Source organism: Taurulus bubalis (assembly GCF_910589615.1).
Source record: "Taurulus bubalis genome assembly, chromosome: 4".
NCBI classification, from domain to species: Eukaryota; Metazoa; Chordata; class Actinopteri; order Perciformes; family Cottidae; genus Taurulus; species Taurulus bubalis.
Genome location: NC_136592.1, coordinates 31,541,086 through 31,561,688, shown reverse-complemented (window position 1 = coordinate 31,561,688; position 20,603 = coordinate 31,541,086). Strand labels below are relative to the sequence as shown.

Sequence of the window (20,603 nt, the reverse complement as noted above, 5' to 3'; positions counted from 1 at the left end):
TTTTTTTTTTTGTACCGTCGAAACACGACCAGCGGATGGAGGCGTGACGCGTCCGTCGCTCTCCGGCTCGGTAAAGGACGGACTGGAGCTGTCCGTTCAGCACCGCCGTTATAAACACACCGACACGAGGACCGTCTGTCTCTGCTCCTCTCACACACACACAGCGGTGAAAACACACACACACACCGCTTCAAAGACATGCAAAATCTACTTTTCACGGATTCCAGCCGAAGCGAGTATCATTTGCACTTTTTTTTTTTTTTTTTTTTTTTTGTTGAAAGAATTCTGCCGTGACATTTGTTATTTCCAGCCGGAGTCAATCACGAGGAAGGGAGAAGCGTTATTGGCCTACTTACCATCAATCGCCATGATGTTCTGTTTGGGCTTCCACCAAAGCGGGCGGTGAAGAAGGGGGAGCGGCCCACTGCCGGGGCGAGGGAGGGGAGCTCCATGGCGTGGTACAGTCCACGAGGCACCGGCAGGATGGGTATACACACACATATATATATATATATATATATATATATATATATATATATATATATATATATATATATTGTACATATGCAGTTTCAGGTATAGCTTTATATGTATACACACATATATTAATATACTGTATATATATGTACTGTACACACACACACACACATACATACACACACAAACACTGTATATATATATATATATATATATATATATATATATATATATATATATATATATATATATATATATATACACACACACAGTTTCAGGTATAGCTTTATATACTTGAAGCTATACCTGAAACTATATATGTGTGTGTGTATATATATATATATATATATATATATATATATATATATATATATATATATATATATATATATATTGTACATATACAGTTTCAGGTATAGCTTTATATGTATACACACATATATTAATATACTGTATATATATGTACTGTACACACACACACACATATATATATATACATACATACATACACACACATATATTAATATACTGTATATATATGTACTGTACACACACACACACACACATATATATATATACATACATACATACACACATACATACACACACAAACACTGTATATATATATATATATATATATATATATATATATATATATATATATATATATATATATATATATATATATACACACAGTTTCAGGTATAGCTTTATATACTTGAAGCTATACCTGAAACTATATATGTGTGTGTGTATATATATATATATATATAAATAATGGCTCAAACCATTCACTTACAGTTAAACGCTAATGTGCAAATTATTGTGGACAAAGCGCTAATTCATCGTAATATTGGAACTTAGCTGACCAAAAATCTACTTTTATGAGAAAAGAAAGGTATCTTATCCTTTATCCGGATTAATGATGAAAGATAGTTTTGCTAACGCCAGAGTTAATACATATTTAAGATTTATTAGATGCGAATACAGCAATAGATGCTAGGTTAATACATTTAGCTACCGATGCTTGTTTTAGCCCACCGAAAGATATATTTTTAGGAAGGTTAATTTAGGTTATGACGCTTCATAGATTCTAACATGCTTCTATTCTAAATCGGCAACGTTTGAGAGGCCCTAAAGTGACGTTAATTAGGTAATTAACTATGTCTTCATCTTGTTTTTGGGCTTAAAGACAGAGTGGCATAGTGTCCATGTACTTGGTTCTTAATGCTTCCTAGAGCTGCTGGCTCACCCAGTGACGGTACCTTGGGTCTAAATCACCCCCCTGGTTTGCAGATGATGGGAAAAGCGACCAGCAGGGCTCTGATTCCTGAGAGCAGACTGCCGGCAGACAGGAAGAAATCCGTCATCGGTGAAAAGCATTCTGGGAGTGACAGGAAGTCAGTAACAGAAGTACAACTACTAAACAACAGGAATAGCAACTCCTCATGTATCTCCTGAAATGTTCTGATTAGCGTGATGACTTACGGGAGTGTAAAAGCATGGGACGCTTGAGTTGTTTCCCTGGAGCGAGAATCCTAAAGGTCAGGTGTTAAATACAGAACTGGAGAAAAATATTCAATTATTATAAAGTGTTATTTGTGTGTCTTTGTAATATTGGGTCACGTCAGAGGCAGCAGTGGCCTAGAGAAGTCTCTCTCTGGCAACACTTTATAATAACTAATGCTTCATAAATGATGAACTAAGTGGTTACTCATACTTAACTAATGCTTCATAGTGTGCAGTTATCATAAAGTGTTATCAGTGCTTGCTTTCCATTTGTCATCCAATCCCACAAGCTGCAGCACAGCCCAGTGTATTGCTTCAATATGGTATTAATGTTCATAAGAACCTCAGTGTGAAAACCCAGTCAGTCCCAGTTTGAGGTTGGATTTACACTCCTGTGCCGTCACCAGGTTTCCATGGATATAGCAACTGCTGAGCTCTACCGTGTGAAAAGAGAGACGGCGGATAGAAGCCTCACAGTAATCAGGGAGGAAAGAAAACCATTATGCTTTTGGCAGTATATCTCCACAGTTCCCTAACTGTATGAGTGCAGCTGAAAGATGTCTGATGTGTGTATATTACACTGGCATGCTGCATGCTGAACATGATTTAACACACAGAATGGTAACCTTTCAATGGAGGAATTATAATAACTATAATAACAACATTAAGCTGCTCAACACCTCTTTGTATCATTCTCAATAACCCTTTGTCATAGGTTGCATATGAATCAAAGAGTGATCCCCCCCTCCACTTACATTGTTTTAATATGAATTATTTTTAGTGGCCTTAAAGGAAATAAACAAGTAAAGATTATAGAAAAGTCTGTTAACAAACCATATTTTGTGTACGGGATACAAACAAGGAATAAATCACCAAAACATGTCATGATTAATACTGTTGGCTTCAAACATGCACAGGAAGGAATAGGTTAGATTTTTTTTAAAATCAAATTATAGTTCACTGGTACCAAATGTTTTTTTTTGACAATTTTCACACAGTCTGCTGGTGGGAGATCGTGCAACACGAGCCGAACAAATGTGTGCAGGAACATGTCCCGTTTCCATCTCCGCCTTTCGCTCCATTCATTCTTGTTTACTTCATCCTATTTTTAGCCGCAGCTCGACTCAAATGCCCTCTGCTGGGTTTATCAAAGCAGCTCCTTCCCGTTGTCATAGAAATGAGCCGGCACGTGCGTTCGCTTTTCCGGTTTCCTGTCCAAAGAAGCACCTTCGCCAGCGGAGGGGGCGCAGCTGTGGGTCAGGTGGATCTTTTACACCAGGAGAGGGGTCTGAAGAAAAAAAAAAATATATATATATATATATATGTATATATATATATATATATATATATATATATATATATATATATATATATATATATATATATACATATATATACACATATATATATATATATATATATATTTCTTTTTATTTCAGACTCATAGGTCCATAGAGCAAAAAAAACACAAATACAACAACAATATATAAAATACAATACGAGGACACAGGTATAATCATTGCATTTAAAAAGTCACTCGTGTTTAAAAACATACAGACACTTGTTCCAATGTTTCCAGAAACAGGAAGAATACCTCGTGTCACTCTGTGTTGGCTCAGTTAAGGCTTTTATGATTACATGTTCCGAGTCATTTAATCTACATTTGAAGTGGGAACATTAGGGGTCACAAACATATGCCTTCAAAAGATCACTGCGCCAACACAACATCACAACATCTCCCGTTTCCCCTTCAGCCGTCTCCCCGATGGACTGTGTTTTCATCACATGTTAAATCGTGGTTGCACTGGAGAGCAGCATCTCCCAGTACAACCATGACAACTCCATGCCCTTGCGCTGTGGAAACCAAGGGAGCGCCTGGGGGAATCACGCACTTCAATCAGGCCCCATGCTGCTGTACGGTGCTGCTGGGAGGAGGGCTGCTTGTTCAGAGGAATAAGAAGCGTTTCCTAACTGCAACATACTGGACTAATAACACCTGTTCCATATTGAATTTACTCAAGCCAAGAAAGCAAAAGGTATTGCTTAGCAACATGCGCCTCGGAGTATAACTAACCCTTTTAAAAATGTTACGAACCGAGTCAGATCCCTTGCCAAATGCAAGGGATCTGACTCGGCCAAATAAAGCTGATTCTGATAAAGGTCATGACATGTTCAAGGCTGTTTCAAAATCTATTCATACACACAGGATGCACAGAGCTTTAGGAACACCTTCCCTCGGGATGGATTTGACACGAGGGAACGAGTGAGTGATGATGGATTTTAAGCCCTTTAATATTCTCAGCAATCATATATATGGAAGGAGGAATACTACAGTTGGTAGTGTTCCTCGAGGTAAACACACCTCCAGTGCATGAAGGTTGGAGTTGTATTTTTGCCCCCATAAACAAGCCAGGTGATGCTGTACATTGTAGATTTTTTGTTGTTGTGGTTTTTATCTACTTATTATGAAAGCCTACTGCCAGCAGGCACATTTAAATAAATATAAATCTGATTGATTGGCGTGATGACGCACTTAAAATTAGCCGATACATTTTCCCAACACTTAGCATTTAACTTCACACTTGGTGTGAACGCAGCTTTAGACTTTGCCATGATTATGCTCTTCACTTCCTCATATGCATCCATGATCATCTGCTCCAATTATCCAGAAGACTGACGTCTGGTTCGAATTAACAAGACTGATTGAGCGCGGATCAGCCATAGAGAAACCGAGTCAGCCTGACGTCAACCATCGGGGTAATTTAAGACGGATAATAGGACATTTGATCGACGTAGTTGAACCACGTACGAGGAACGGGGCCCTGTTGCCAACCATCTCCATCTGCAGATGAAAGCTCCAGAACAAAAGCTGATAGAAGAATTTACCAAAGGGCAAATACCAGTTCACGTTTATTTCAGATACGTCTTTAAATATGGAGTCGCTTTCTTTCCAGGTTCTTGTTTGCTATATTTCAAAAGGAAATCTTCTGTTTTGATCAATAAATCCCTCGAGGAGCTTTTTAATAAATAAGGCTGTGCTACAGAACGTCACCGTTAGCTGTGAAGTATCTTCTGCTTGTACTCCGTGAACCCGATGTCTTATGCAACCGTCTGAGAGTGAAGAAGGCAAAGACTAACAGCGGGTTGTTAAGTGCAACACTTTCCACCGACTTCTGACGCAGACACAGCAGCGAGGAGCCGTTTCCATAGTAATAACTTCCTGCATGCAACTAAAGAAATTGACTTGAGCTGCTTACTTTCATGAAAATGACACAAAACAATTCAGCACTAAAAAAGGTGCCGAGGCTGTTAATGTAATTAGAAAACGACCACGGGGAGACTCGCTTCCATTTTCTCCCACCCTTCTGTTACCTCGTCAGCTCCATCACTCTCACCTGCCCACTCTCACAATCAGGTAGTCACACCCATCTCGTCAGCTCCATCACTCTCACCTGCCCTCTCTGCTGCACATTCCCTGTATGTAAGCCCAGCTCCACTCAGTCACTGCCAGACAATCCAGCACACAACATCAACTAGTGTCTGTTTACAGCAAAGGAAAGAGCTTTTTGCTTTGTGTTCTGCATCAGACTCCAGTGTGTTTCTGAATAGTGAACGCTGACACCACCGTCTGGGGGAATGTAGTCATTGAATTCTGACAGTTTATTGAGCTGAGCACGGTTAAAAACACATTCACACGTAATAACTACATTATTTGTCACTGAAGAAATGTGTTTTTTCCTCCTGAAGTCTCATTGCATTTTTGTATTTTGTGACAAAAAAATAATCACACCAAATCACACATTTGCTTCTAAATGAGATGATGCATATCTGTAGTTATTTTATTATTAACTGATCTTCCTTCCAGTCATCCATCCACACATCATTCACTGAACTGATGCTATCTGTGTAGCCGTTGTAGCTTCACACACACACACACACGCTGAACAGAACCCTCAGGGACACCAGCCTGCTGTGAGTCCTCTTTCACTTAACCCTGCAGACATGGGGGCCTTGTTAGTTTGCGACCCACCTTAACCTCACCAGGTCCTTGTGAAATAGAGCAGTAGGGTGTGTGTGGTGTCCAAAGCCTTGTCTGTTGTGCAGAGCCAGTTTTGAAACTTCCTTTTTTGGAGAGAAAATACAAGGTAAACATTGCCCCCTGTAGATTGAATCGATAAGCAAATTATATTCAAATGTTTCATCATAAAATCTCTCAAATAAAATATTTGCAAATATAATACCAAATGAATGACACCTTGAGTGGGATAGCCTTCGACCTTCAGCCCCATCGTTCCTTCCTTTAGTGGAAGAGTTCAGAAGTTGTGATTCTGTGAAAGTCATCATAGATCTGTAAGATAAATAAGGAAATTAGCTTTAAAGCAACTCATGTTTGATCAGTCATTAGTCTATGTAGGATTTTGTTATTTTCTTGAACACTAATTCAGTTTGGAACACCTACTGTTAAATGGGATAAGTTGTGGCAATGTTCTTAACTTCAATTTTAACATTTTACTATATATTTAAGAATGTGATGCAATTAATGTCTGAAAGCCATCTAAAGTCCAATCTTTTATTATTGCAATTGTTTTCAGTAAAACAAACTGAACTACAAAAGTGAAGTGATATGTACTTATTTTAGAAAGGAAAAACAAATATTTGAATGTGTTCTAAGTTCTACTGCTTCTAGCTAAGCTTGTTGCGGTGGGGGAGGGGTGGAAACCACGTTAGCTGACTTGTGACTTAAATAAAGTTACAGGGCAATAAAGTTGGCATGATTGTTTACTTTCCAGGAGCAAACAATGTTCAACTGCTGCAACAACTTAGTAATAATTTGTTCATTAACTAAGAATAATTAAACAGGTCTTACCTTTGGGAAAGCGGTATCCCTACTGCATGTGGCAGAAGATGTCCATGTGGAACAAAATGCGTTAGGCGGAATTTTAAGTTTATTAAAAAAGACCTCCAAAGGAGTAAAATTCATTAATTTCCTGCATCTTTGGCTCACCTGATAAAATATAAGTAAAGTCTACTCAGTGATTCACAGCAGATTTTACTCAAACAAAATGAGGTAAAATGTAATTAATAAACAACATTTCTTGAATTCAGCTCAATGTAATAAAAAAAAAAAAACTGTACAGCCTTTTTTATTCTGTAAAGGTTACTATTTTTTAGTAGATATTAATCAACACGAATCACAGGTTGTACAGCGGAAAAAATATTAAGATGGGCCATGAAACGAATTAAAGTACCGAAATGTGACTTTGAGAGTGTACCGAGACACGAGCGCTTCCCTTGCCAGAAAGAGAGCGGCTTTCAATGACATTACACAAGAGCTGTAAAAGGGCTGCGCTTCGGACTGTTGCACCCGGCCTGGGTCACCCTTTTAACTCTTTAAAAACAGGGTGCGAAAATCCCCCTGCAGCTATTATCAGACAAAAAACAACAACATATTATCTCCGGAACCACATCGTTGTTTAATTTATTAATGTTCATTTAAATTGCTACAATACCGCAACCCTTGTGAGAAGATGCATCTGGTGTGAAACATAATTCAAGTAACCGTTACGTTTAAGTATTTACGTAAACTCAATTTGACACCCACATGCTGTGTTCCACTATTATTTTTGTTGAAGATTCCGATTCTTTAGGTCCTAATCGTTCCAAAAAGCTGTGTTATTAGTATGTGGGCTGTTGTTAGGGCTCCATAATACAGTTTGAAAAACTCGGTGACCGCTCAAGAAAGGCATTTTTGGGAAATCTTGCTCATATCGTGCTGGATCAAAATATATATTGTAAAAGTGATTTTTTTGCAGATATACATTGTTTTCGCAAGACTTTGCTTAACAAATACATACAATAAACACAAGTATTGGAATTAATTTGGGATTCCTACGACGATTCAAACACAAGGAAAAAGAAAATCTTATCTTCTCCAGGGTGTCATTTAGTCTCTGGGTCAGAGTAGCCTGCAGTTGATTGTTCTTCTCCCTTTGCTGAGCCAGGTTGATTTCGGTTGCTTTCTGGCTCTTCTTTTGAGTCTGAAACGCCTCCTCCAACGGCTTTAACTCATTGCTAGTCTCAGCTTCAGTGACCTTTATTGAAAGTTGAAGCTCCAGGTAACTGATCTCATCAAATGTCTTCAGGCCAGACTCCTTTTGGAGAGCCTCCCTTAAACTGCTCCACTTGAGCTCTCAAAGCCTCCACCTGTCACGGGATACTCGGAGAGTGAGGACCCAAATGCAGATGCGTGGGCAAACACGCCCGGGGGCACCGAGCTCAGGGGGACCGGGCTCAGGGGGACCGGGCTCAGGGGAGCAGAGCTCGGAACAAGACTCGGGGGAACAGGACTCTGAAGGGGAACCCGGGGACACCGGGCTCAGGGGGACCAAAAGTTAATTTATTCTCAAAAACCTAGCAGGATACCAAAACACAAGCGGGATTCCGGTGGAATGGAAACAAAAGCAGCCATAGGAACACACAGTAAAACCAGACAAGGGGACAAGAGACAAACAGGGTTTAAATACAAGGGGAAGGTGGAGGTAATGACGCACAGGTGGAAACGATGAGGGCAGACTGAACTGCCTCAATTGTAAAAGCTTGCAGTGGAGCATCCTGTGGTGTAGAGGCCGGCTGGACAGAACCCTCGGGGACCCCAGCGTGCTGTGAAGGTTGTGATAAGTCCTCAACGGTTAGTGGATCATTCTGTTGCCGAGTATCATTGTGTGAATTAACCTTCTGGCGAGCATCCTTCCATGAAGAATCCTGCTGGAAGAACCCTTGGGTGCTCCAGCTTGCTGTGAAGGTTGTGATAAGTCCTCTTTCCTCACATGGTCCTTTCTGGTTAGAAAGGTTTTGGTCTATTTAACACACTATCAAATCCTGCACCATACTTAATAGCAGTTTGCAGAAGTGTTTTAAAGGATTTATAATCTGTAATGTGGGCTACTGGGAATGTGATGGTGTCTGTGCAAGCACTGACACTTGGGTAACACACAGTGTGGTCAGGCATGGCGTTCAGACACCAATGATCACATTTCACTTTGAGTTTGAATGTATGCCGCTCTTCCAAAAGCAGATGTCCGTGAGCTTGACCAGTCATCCACTGCATGACTGAGGATACAGTCAAAGCCTCTCCTGCAGTGTTGCCATCAGGTTGTGCATCTTGTGTCAGGCCTGGACTAAAAGGAGGACCCAGATGCAGAGGATATACGTACAAGTGCACTTTATTGTTTTTCTTGATCCTTTTTGAAGAGTGACAAAACCATTGGGCTATGAAAACAACTCACTAAATCCTTAAACATAAAACTAGAGATGGGCAAACAATACCAGAGCTCCGAAGCTTGTGTCAGTCTACTGAACCGCTGTGTGTCGGCGCAAAGTGTCGGAGCTTGTATCAAATGACAACTGTCACGTGACTGGTGACGTCCGAAGCTTCGGACGTCACCAGTGCTTCACGAAGCGTTTCATCGGTTTGACGCGTTTGACAGCTTGAACGTGTTGGCACCAAACTCTGCTTCATAAGATGCCTCAGTGTCAATTAACAATGTGGGTTTGAGAGAAGAGATACCGATAATTGTGAGTTCATAAGCACGTTCCAATGCCACTTCCATGAAATCTTACCTCACTAAAATGAGCTATAAAGGACAAATACTATTTATAACTCTGTTGGCATAAAAGTTTAGCGCGATAAAAATATAAAGAAATCTACTCATTTGTAAATGTCTCCATAGTATAGTGGGTTATGTATATGTAGAATAGTCTTTTTTGTTCTGTGTGGAGAGGTTCGAATCCCATCATGAACACGTCGTTTCATGTTATTGACCTGCATTTAGTTTTATTACAATGTAAAAAACAACAGAAGCAACATTGATAATGGTTGTATATAACTTCAAATCCGTGAATGAACACGCAGCTTTCATTGACTTTTACTGCAAAGATGTGAGATTGAAACATTGAGGTGTTCTAGTGCTTTGGTCACACTGTTAAAGGGCTGCTTTGACTCCAGTCGGCCACCAGATGTCGCTGTTTTTCTTCAAAGTGAAGCCCCAAAGCTTCGAATCATTTTCGGTACAAATAGGAAGAAAGCCTCAATGCTTCACAAGGCTTCATCCGCCCATCCCTACATAAAACTCTCCCGAAGGAGGGAAGAAAACAGACTACAGAAACACAAATCAAAGCTAGACTAGAAAACTTTAACAAAACACAAAATCACTCTCGAAGGAGGAAACAGAAAAAAACAACTTACGTGGCGAAGCACAAAAACTACACAACTAGGACTGTGTATACGGGCTTAGGGACAAGGACAAAGACTTTGGCACAAGTCAAAGGGGAAGCACAGACTATAAGCACATGAGGGTAATGGGGAACAGGTGGTAACAATCAGATGGTGACACATGAGGAAGGGCAAGTGACCTGAAACGAGAGGAGAGTCAGGCTTCAAAATAAAACAGGAAGTTACGAGACCAAACCCCAAGACGCGACAACGGGGAGCCAGTGGGTGTGGGTGAGCAGGCGAGCAGCAGAGTTCTGGATGTACTGGAGTTTATTGAGGCTTTTGGATGATGTGCCATAGAGAATCCTGTTGCAATAGTCAATTCTGGAGGTGATGAAGGCGTGGGTCAGGGTTTCGGCAGCAGATGAGGAGAGAGATGAGCGTGGAGATGGACTGTTACACCTGTTTTCTTGCTGAGTCTTTCAAGCTGGCGCTTACGGGATTTCATGATGTGACTCAGGAGTATACCAGGGAGCCGAGTGTGTGAAAGAGACCGTTTTGGTTTTAATGGCAGCCAGCTGATCAAGACAGAATACTCTTTATTGCGCAATTTAAAGTGTAAAATAAAGTGTTGCCATAATTGATTCACAACCTTTCTTTGCAATGCTAATTTGGATGTATTTTCCAACAGCGTGGAGAGAAATGCCTGTGGCAGTAATGCATGCTGGACGTAAGATAGATCTCACAGAAGAAGCCCACATTGAAGACGAGTGCGCGGTTAGCTTTGTAACACATGACTCACCTTGTGAAACGCTCCCTGTTTACGTTCACACGGTGGTTAGCGACAAGGCAAGGGCTATTATTGGAGGCTCTGGCCTAGCTAGCGGAAGTCGGGCCGAGACGTCCTCTCCTCTCATTGTTAACAGTCCAATAAGCAACAGAATAACTTCATAGAAGTTACCACCAGCACAAAAGTGCAACAAAATAAGATAATTAAATGTGGACTTCTGAATATAAGATCTGTCATCGAAAGTAGAAATAAATTATAACTCATTTGAAAGCTTGGTTCTTAGTTTCACACCAAACCTGGTAAAACAATACAGCCACATCTATTTGTTATAGTGTACAGAGCCCCAGGTCCGTATTCTGAATTCTGAAAAACATAAACACTTTCAAACATGCAGCCGGTTTCAACCGAGTCTCCGTCTGAAAATGAGGAAACAAAGTTCACATTCACAGCGCGGCTCTTCTTCCTGGATAAGCCCCTCCCTCTTCCTCCTGCTCTCAAACACAGCAGCTGCACCCTGTCCACATGTTTCCTCGTTCCCTCCCCTTCAGATCTACACCTTCAGAGATGGGTGTAACCGACATGGTGGTGAAGCAATAGAGCTGACGCGCCCCGTTCACTGAACATCAGGTGTTGTTCAGATCAAGTCAAAGCAGAGTCGCTTCTCAGGAAGTGAAACTCAGACAGTCGTTGCTACTGAGAGCTGAAATGGCGCAGCAAGGAGTTCAGCTGGATCGGGAAAGCTTCTCTTGTCCCATCTGTCTGGATCTACTGAAGGATCCGGTGACTACTCCCTGTGGACACAGCTACTGCATGAACTGTATTAAAAGCCACTGGGACGAAGAGGACGGTAAGAAACTCCACAGCTGCCCTCAGTGTAGGAAGACCTTTGCACCGAGGCCTGTGCTGCTGAAAAACACCATGCTGGCAGTTTTAGTGGAGCAGCTGAAGAAGACTGGACTCCAAGCTGCTGCTGCTGATCACTGCTATGCCGGACCTGAAGATGTGGCCTGTGATGTCTGCACTGGGAGGAGACGGAAAGCCTTCAAGTCCTGTCTGGTGTGTCCAGCTTCTTACTGTGAGGAACACCTGCAGCCTCATTATGAAGCGGCTCCATTAAAGAAGCACAAGCTGGTGGAGCCGTCCAAGAAGCTCCAGGAGAACATCTGCTCTCGTCACGACGAGGTGATGAAGATGTTCTGTCGTACCGACCAGCAGTGCATCTGTTACCTCTGCTCTGTGGATGACCATAAAGGCCACGACACAGTCACAGCTGCAGCAGAAAGGACCGAGAGGCAGAGAGAGCTGGAGGGGAGTCGACTAAACATCCAGCAGAGAATCCAGGACAGAGAGAAGGACGTGAAGCTGCTTCATCAGGAGGTGAAGGCCGTCAATCTCTCTGCTGATAAAACAGTGAAGGACAGCGAGAAGATCTTCACCCAGCTGATCCGTCTCCTGGAGAACAGAAGCTCTGATGTGAAGCAGCAGGTCAGATCCCAGCAGAAAAGGGAAGTGAGTCGAGTCAAAGAGCTTCAGGAGAAGCTGGAGCAGGAGATCGCTGAGCTGAAGAGGAAGGACGCTGAGCTGAAGCTGCTCTCACACACAGAGGATCACAACCAGTTCCTACACAACTACCCCTCACTGTCACCACCCAGAGAGTCTACAGACTCCACCGGCATCAACATCCGTCCTCTGAGATACTTTGAGGACGTGACGGCGGCTGTGTCAGAAGTCAGAGATGAACTGCAGGACGTCCTGAAGGGGAAGTGGACAAACGTCTCACTGGCAGTGACTGAAGTGGACGTTTTACTGTCACCTTCACAAGCAGAGCCCACGACCAGAGCTGGATTCTTAAGGTATTCACGTGAAATCACTCTGGATCCAAACACAGCACACACAATGCTGTTATTATCTAAACGGAACAGAAAAGCAACATCAATGAGTAAACATCAGTCTTATTCTAGTCACACAGACAGGTTCACTGGTTATCCTCAGGTCCTGAGTAGAGAGAGTCTGACTGGACGTTGTTACTGGGAGGTGGAGTGGAGAGGAACAGGAGCTTATGTAGCAGTCTCATACAAGAATATCAGCAGAACAGGGAGCAGTCTTGAATGTCTGTTTGGATTCAATGACAAATCTTGGGCGTTAAAGTGCGACAAAGAAAGTTCTACATTTGTTTACAACAACATCACAGCTCCCGTCTCTGGTCCTCCGTCCTCCAGAGTAGGAGTGTACCTGGATCACAGCGCAGGTGTTCTGTCCTTCTACAGCGTCTCTGAAACCATGACTCTCCTCCACAGAGTCCAGACCACATTCACTCAGCCTCTCTATGCTGGACTTCTGATTTATCAGCATTATAAAAACACTGCTGAGTTCTGTAAGCTCAAATAGACAGACGTGATTGAAAGAGCAGAGGGTTAAATTCTGTGTTTTAATTCTTAAACTCATTTTGTGTCCATCATAGTTGCCGAGAGCTGATTGTTCTTCACCTGTCAATCAAACATTGTGGGCGGTACTTTGACGTCTCATTATTGTCCTGTAAATGTTTGACTTTCTTGAGGCGGCGCTCCGTCTGTTTAGTCGTGGAGGCTCTCACTGCTCATGATGCTCTTTGTTTACCTCAACTCATATTTCTCTGCAGGAAAATGTAAACTTCTCTGAGCTCCAAATGTTTGATGAATATTGTTATTGATGTCTTTGTTGGTTGTTGTGTCTCTTCCTCTGCATGGGTCTTAAGAGTGAAAGCAAAAGAGCTTCTTTGTCATAGATATTTTATTCTCACCACTTTCTGTAAAGTATTCTATGTTTACATTTGTGTTCATTAATTTGAGACTAAATGTTGTTGTTGTCGTCCGATTCAACATGCAAATGATGTACTATGTTGTATGGTAGGTTGGCTCCTTCCTGTCTCTGTGTCGTCCTGGAGCCGCTCACTGCTCACGATGACCTTTGTTTAACTCATAATTCTCTGCAGCAAAATGTACAGTAAACATACAGGGGTTAGCATCAGTTATACGTGTCTTTTAGTTAGCATTTTAAATATGTTGAAATGGTGAGAGTTGTACTTTGCGCTACGTTTTATCATGCATGTTAAAACGTTTTCATTTTTTTATTATAATAAGTTAATTAAGTTTTGTCATCAAACTTGAAGCGATGCAGCATTTGAAGCACCTGACGTTCCCCAAAGCGTATCATATCTCGTGGAATCTTCAACTGGCACACCTGTCTGTCTTCCTGCAGCTCATTAAACAACGAGTATGCACTCTTTGTTTGTCCGACAGCTTTTGCAGAACTGGTTCACGATAAGAAAATCTATATTCATACACAGTGACTGTATACTGGAAGTACGGCCTCACGTGTCCTCGCCTCCTGCGCCGTCTGGATGTCTGAACTTATCTGATCCAACAGGAGGCGACTGTAGCAAAATGCCTGGTTCCTCATCTCAGAGTGTGTGTGTGTGTGTTGACACCGTTGTTGAAGTGTTGCATGTTTTTTTCTTATTTTTATTCATTTACTTGCTTAAACAAGCTTTTTTTCTTTCTTTATGGCCCTTCTTGGCCAGATGCATGGTTCATTTATTTGATTCTTTCTTATTTTCGAAGGATTTATTTCTTGTTAAACTGTAAAAATACCGAAATAAAATATGAAGTATCAAACAATATCAAACTCTTTTGAAGAGGAGAAAATAAATACACTGGCATGTATTGGCCTACATTGAAGTCAATTAAACACACAACTATGCAGGTCTATTTGGGACCTCCCTATCCTTTTGGAAAATATATTAGATAAAAAGTCAGTCAGGGTCAGAAGACAACTGGGGTTTAAAAACAGGTGCAGGTGATGAGACACAGGAGGAAACAAACAGCAGACAATGGCCCAAGCCCAATCTCCACCCTGAGGGACTCACAGACTTTGAGGGTTTAGGGGTGTCCCATTGTCACATCCTCGAGTGCTTGAGGGCTCTCTGGCAGACATGTTGACCCTTTATGAACCCTTTCCGCAAGTCGGAATTAAAGATGGAACATAAAAACACATAAAATCAGAGGAATGCAAGCAGAAATTATATTTATAATATCTATTTACATTCATCAAACATTTTGCTTTGACAAAACGAGTAAATAGATCATTTCAAATGACTTCTCATCTCGTGAGGAAGACGTTCAAATCAGTGAATAAAAAGTATAAAATAAATACACAATTGTACACAATATTTTTTTATGTAGTCACGTGATATGTTGCAGCAAAGTGCCGTCATTCATATTCACACCAGTTCAAGCCCTCACAGCCTCTCACACTCCATTACCACACAACTAGCAGCAGCAGTTGAGTTCAGAGACTTGATCCACTTATATATATATATATATATATGTATATTTACTTTGCTGCAGCAGTTGAGAAATCGCTCTTTTCCACTTATTTCCCGCTTGATACTTTTCAGCAGCGGCTGTGTGCTTGTTCTGGAAGCGTCTTTCAACATTGCATGTTTCATTGTTGTTAGTTTTCACATATCAAGTATACAGGTCAGCCATGCAGCATCATTGGCAGTGAAAGCAAATGAACACGTCCACACAGAATTAAACTATGTAGTTTACCGAGGGCGGGAATCTGCAAATCATTAAGAGCCTCCTGCAGGGAAAGACGCTTGACAGCGACGTAATTGGATGTGACTCACATTTTAGTTGACAAAATATTAAAAACATTTTTATTTTCAGTGACACAGCATCACCTCAAACTCCAAGATATGAGGTGTTCCCTTTTGAAAGTGTCTACTGTGCAAAACATGTATTTACATTCTACTACAGGCTCATCAAAACTGCCTTTTCTATCCAACGTCTTAGTGAAGGTTGTTGCCAGCCAACTTACTGCTGCACTAGAGGGATAACATGTTCGACAAGTTCCAGTCAGGGTTTAGAAAACACTCGACTGAAACCGCTCGGGTGACATATTAAAGTCCTCTGACGCAGGTGATCTATTGTTTGTCTTTACCATGTAAAGTGCCTTGAGTACTTTTTTTAAACGCTATACAAATCAAATGTATTATTTATATATATACTTTTTATTTTTTTATTGAAATTAAAATTGTTGACACTGACTGGATCAGATCAGATTTTACATTTTTGAAGTTTATTTTGAAGCGTTTCCCTATTGGTCACTAACCATGACTCCCAAGAGGACATTAAAAAAGATAAAACCTGTTAAAAGCTACAAGCGTACCTCAGAGGATTCATTGATCTGTTGCTTCATTTGTTTGACTGTTGACACGATTTACAACATTTACAACTTACACTCACCGGCCACTTTATTAGGTACACCGGTTCAATTGCTTGTTAACACAAATGGCTAATCAGCCAATCACATTGCAGCAACTCAATGCATTCAGGCATGGAGACGTGGTGAAGACGACTTGCTGAAGTTCAAACTGAGCATCAGAACGGGGAAGAAAGGGGATTTAAGTGACTTTGAAGGCAGCATGGTTGTTGGTGCCAGACGGGCCGGTCTGAGTATTTAAAACACTGCTGATCTAGAGAGATAGATCTATACTTTATTCATCCCCAGGGGGGATTTGTTTGTGGCAGCAGCAAGCGCGTTACATAGTAAACATACAAATATTAAGTATGGGAAATAATCAATATATACAATACAATAGCAGAGCAGAACATATTAATTTAAGAAAATTAAATAATAGAGAAGTTGCAAGTGAACTACTGGGATTTTCACGCACAACCATCTCTAGGGTTTACAGAGAATGGTCCGAAAAAGAGAGAACATCCAGTGAGCGGCCTTGTTGAGGTCAGAGGAGAATGGGCTGAGTGGTTCAAGATGATGGAAGGGCAACAGGAACTCAAATAACTCGTTACAACCAAGATCCCAGAATACCATCTCAACACGTGGAGCCTTGAAGCAGATGTGCTCCTGCAGCAGAAGACCAACCGGGTGCCACTCCTGCCAGCTAAGAACAGGAAGCTCGCACACATGTGACACTAGAAGATTGGAAAAACGTTGCCTGGAAACGGGAGATCGGCATCAGGGATGTGCAGCCGACAAATCTGCAGCAACTGCGTGATGCCATCGTGTGAATCTGGACCAACATCTCTGAGGAATGCTTCCAGCAGCTTGTTGAATCTATAATTTGAAGAATTAAGGCAGTTCTGAAGGCAAAGGGGGTCCCAACCCGCTACGAGCAAGGTGTGCCTAATAAAGTGGCCGGTGAGTGGATATCACATCAACTGGTATCTGTATGAAGCAAAGACAAGTTTTTGTTTTCATGAAGTGTTCTGGATCAGACTCCAGTGTGTTTCTAAATAGTGAACTCTGACACCACCGTCTGGGGGAATGTAGTCATTTCATTCTGACAGTTTATTGGTTAAAAACACATTCACATGTAATAACTTTCAATTATTCACTTAAAACATTTCTTTTCTTTTCCTCTAAAAAAAAAAAAAATCTCATTGCATTTTTGTATTTTATGTGACTTAAAAAAATTAAAATCACACATTTCTAACACATTGCAAATTACACATTTGTTTCCAAATTAGATGATACATATCTGTAGTTATTATCATTTTGCATTATTATTAATTGATTTTCCTTCCAGTCATCCATCCACACATCATTTACTGAACTGATGCTATCTTTGGAGCCGTTGTAGCTCAACACACACACACACACACACACACACACACACACACACACACACACACACACACACACACATTTAAGCCTGCAGTTTGTGTTTGAGCTGGGTCAGCTGCTCCATGTCGATGCAGCTGCCACCGCACACGATCACCAGCAGGGGGCCCAAGAGAGCCGGCAGCCGACCTAAAAAGTGGTAGTATTGCAACGAAAATTATTATCTTCTCTCAGAAAATAATTACATTCTATACAGTAAGTTTAAATTCTGCTGACATGTCTGTAGTCTGAAAAGATTGCTATAATGCCCAAATGTAGAAGAAAAAGATCCACGATAAAAACAAAGTAAAGTACCACAAAGTACCACTAATGGTGCGTTCACACCAAAAGAGTTGCGAAATATTCACAATGGATTGTGCAACAGACTGAAAACGCTGCGACGTCCCGTCTCAAACACGATGTCACTGTTGTATGTTGACGACTGGTTACCTTCATCCTGTAATCTGCGTATGAGTCCGCTGTAGACGGCTGCTAGCGCCGCGCCGCACGCCATCTCCACCAACACACGCTCCTCGTCTACAAGGGGACACCAGACAGAGATTTAACTTAAAATGTAGAAAGGAAAAGAAAGGATTATTTCATTTCCCCAGATGTTAATTGGGCTGTTCGTTCCCGTCTTTTAAGCACACACACACACACACACACACACACACACACACACCTAGGAATGTTTCGACGGCGCTCAGGGCCTGCTGGTCCGTCACGAGTTCAGAAATGACGGTGATCTCGCTGCTTTGGCTGTATTCAAAAGCTCTCCTGCAAACCGTCTTTGCTCCGAGACATTTGGCCTCACTGCGGAGAAACAGAGGAGGATGAAGTAAAAAAAAAAAAATGTAAAAAAAAAAACTTTTCACCCTCTCACCTGGTGATGTCATCCAGGGTGACCAGCCTCCCGGCCTTGACCGCGGCGTTGAAACTGTCGGCCCCCGCCGTCTCCATGGCCACGATGGGTACATCCGTCCAGCCGGCGTCCTTCAGGCCCTGGGCGACGCCGCAGAGGAGCCCTCCTCCGCCCACGGACACCAGCACCGCTCCGGGCTTGGCGCCGGGACCCATGGAGGCCGCGACCTCCGCGATCACACTGGCGTGGCCCTGCCTGAGGGAGAAGAGCGTTTTGCAGTCGCATCGCAGGAAAACCGTAAAAAACACGGATCGTGACCGAGCGCGTTCGTACCAGAGCAGCGGGTGATCGAATGGAGGGACGTAGGAGAGTCCTTCCGTCTCCTGCAGCCGGAGAGCCTCTGCATTGGCGTCATCCCAAACCTAAAAAAGAAGATTAGAATTCACTTGCTCTTCTTAACTTTGTTTATTCTGAAGACGGATGTCTGTGCTACAAACACGGCACATGCATACATTTGACATTTTGACTTTACTTTGCCTGCAATCTTGACAGTGGCCCCCTGATCCTGGAGTCTCTGAACGACCAGCTGAGAAGACGAGGAGGGAACTACGATGGTGGCCGGGACGCCCATCTTTCTGGCGACGTAGGCTGCAGCCAATCCTGCATTACCACCTGCAAAAAGGACAATATAATGTTGAGTTATAGTCAACGCTGTCGCCTACTGATACTGTAGAGTGCATAAGTATATATATTCTTTATTTATTCTGTGTTGGTGTGTCACCTGAAGAGCAGACAACTCCTTTGGACTGGCTGCTGAGCTGCAGAAGAGAGCGATACAATTAAAAATGGGCAAGTTAGGGTCTGGAGGAGATGTAAAAAAGCTCTTTCCAGCCCCAGCGGTGACGTACACGGCTCCTACCTGCTGGCAGAGGAGTCCGATGCCCCGGATCTTGAAGGAGCCGGAGGGCTGTGCGTTCTCCATCTTCAGGTACACGGGGGTTCCCACGCGCTTGGCCATGCTGACGCTCTCCAGCAGCGGAGTGTTCAGGTGGAAATGCGTGGCCATGGCCGCACCGGGTTTCTTTTTGCCGAAATATGCAAAATGATCTGTCGAGGCGAGGAGACGGTGGAGTGTGTGTGATGACAACTGAAGGGAAACGCCATTAAACCACCTGAGGGGGACTGTGAAGTGTGTTGGAAAGCTCCAGAAGAAGAAATAAGGAAACTACTACAGAGTGGACCTTGAGTTGAGGTCAAAGTAGAAAGTCTTTCAGGACATATTTCAATCAAGGCGGTTTGGAAATTAGCAGGAGGCAACAGGTACAAATACTTTACTGCAGTTATGTATTAACAGGTGGTCATACTGTTTCCTGCCCTATTGTGCGCCAGGCACGGCCAATGCTGCCTTCAAGTGCGGCCAGTAATAGTAGTGTGTATATATATATATATATATATATATATATATATATATATATATATATATATATATATATATATATATATATATATATATATATAAATAAAAGAAGGTGTGTACACATGGAAAAGCAAGTTAAATAGTTGGAAACATATTGAACATCACCGAGCGACACATGAAAACAGGCTCAAAGTTCAAGCTGGGCAATAAAAGTCACGTTTGTTTAATCATTGTTTGTTGTTGTTCAATGGAAACATTTTTCTGATTTGGCCGACAGAAAGTACCAAACCAGAACAAACTCCCGCCACGTTGCTTCCACAGTAAAATCATTTTCATCCTGAAGTAAAAGCGCATGGAAGCTAGCTGGCTGGACCAGATGAAAGGTTGTCGCTGACGCACAGACACAAAGTAGCGCGACGCGCAGGACGTTCCCACGTAAAAACCCCACGACGTAACGGCGCATTGTAGGTATCGGTGACACGTGGTTGACTTGAAACGAGCCTCTGACCTTTGAAGGAGAAGTTGATTAGTTGACGCAAAGGGAACCACAATGCGCGCGCTGCGTTCTGCTCGGCTTTATGCGGCGTCTCGCGCGCAGCGGAGGCGTTTCTGAACGAGACACACTACCACTTCCGGTTGGATTTCCAAAATAAAGTCCCTTTTTCAGGAA

At 42.1% G+C, this 20,603-nt stretch overlaps 2 protein-coding genes across 2 annotated transcripts; one reads left to right on the top strand and one right to left on the bottom strand.

Moving 5' to 3' along the window:
• Positions 1-11,678: 11,678 nt before the first annotated feature.
• On the top strand, positions 11,679-14,646 carry LOC306735207 (tripartite motif-containing protein 16-like). The gene has a single exon (XM_079216657.1). It carries the CDS (start codon positions 11,694-11,696, stop codon positions 13,374-13,376), a length of 1,683 nt encoding a protein of 560 aa, XP_079072783.1. The 5' UTR covers positions 11,679-11,693; the 3' UTR covers positions 13,377-14,646.
• A 2,727-nt stretch (positions 14,647-17,373) lies between these two features.
• On the bottom strand, positions 17,374-20,512 carry sdsl (serine dehydratase-like). The gene is made up of 9 exons (XM_079216610.1): positions 20,442-20,512; positions 19,436-19,623; positions 19,298-19,334; positions 19,049-19,188; positions 18,850-18,938; positions 18,538-18,771; positions 18,337-18,467; positions 18,105-18,191; positions 17,374-17,804 (listed from the first exon to the last, which is right to left on the bottom strand). The coding sequence occupies exons 2-9, from the start codon at positions 19,580-19,582 to the stop codon at positions 17,701-17,703; spliced, it is 969 nt and encodes a 322-aa protein (XP_079072736.1). The 5' UTR covers positions 19,583-19,623; positions 20,442-20,512; the 3' UTR covers positions 17,374-17,700.
• Between the last annotated feature and the right edge of the window lie 91 nt (positions 20,513-20,603).

What these genes read in the sequence shown, in the direction of transcription:
- sdsl (XM_079216610.1), bottom strand. Translation starts at nt 19,582, where the DNA reads ATGGCCACGCATTTCCACCTGAACACTCCGCTGCTGGAGAGCGTCAGC. An exon ending in TTCGATCACCCGCTGCTCTG is followed by an intron (nt 18,772 to 18,849) that starts GTACGAACGCGC and finishes CTTCTCCCTCAG; the next exon opens with GCAGGGCCACGCCAGTGTGA. An exon ending in CGCCGTCGAAACATTCCTAG is followed by an intron (nt 18,192 to 18,336) that starts GTGTGTGTGTGT and finishes GTCCCCTTGTAG; the next exon opens with ACGAGGAGCGTGTGTTGGTG.
- LOC306735207 (XM_079216657.1), top strand. Translation starts at nt 11,694, where the DNA reads ATGGCGCAGCAAGGAGTTCAGCTGGATCGGGAAAGCTTCTCTTGTCCC.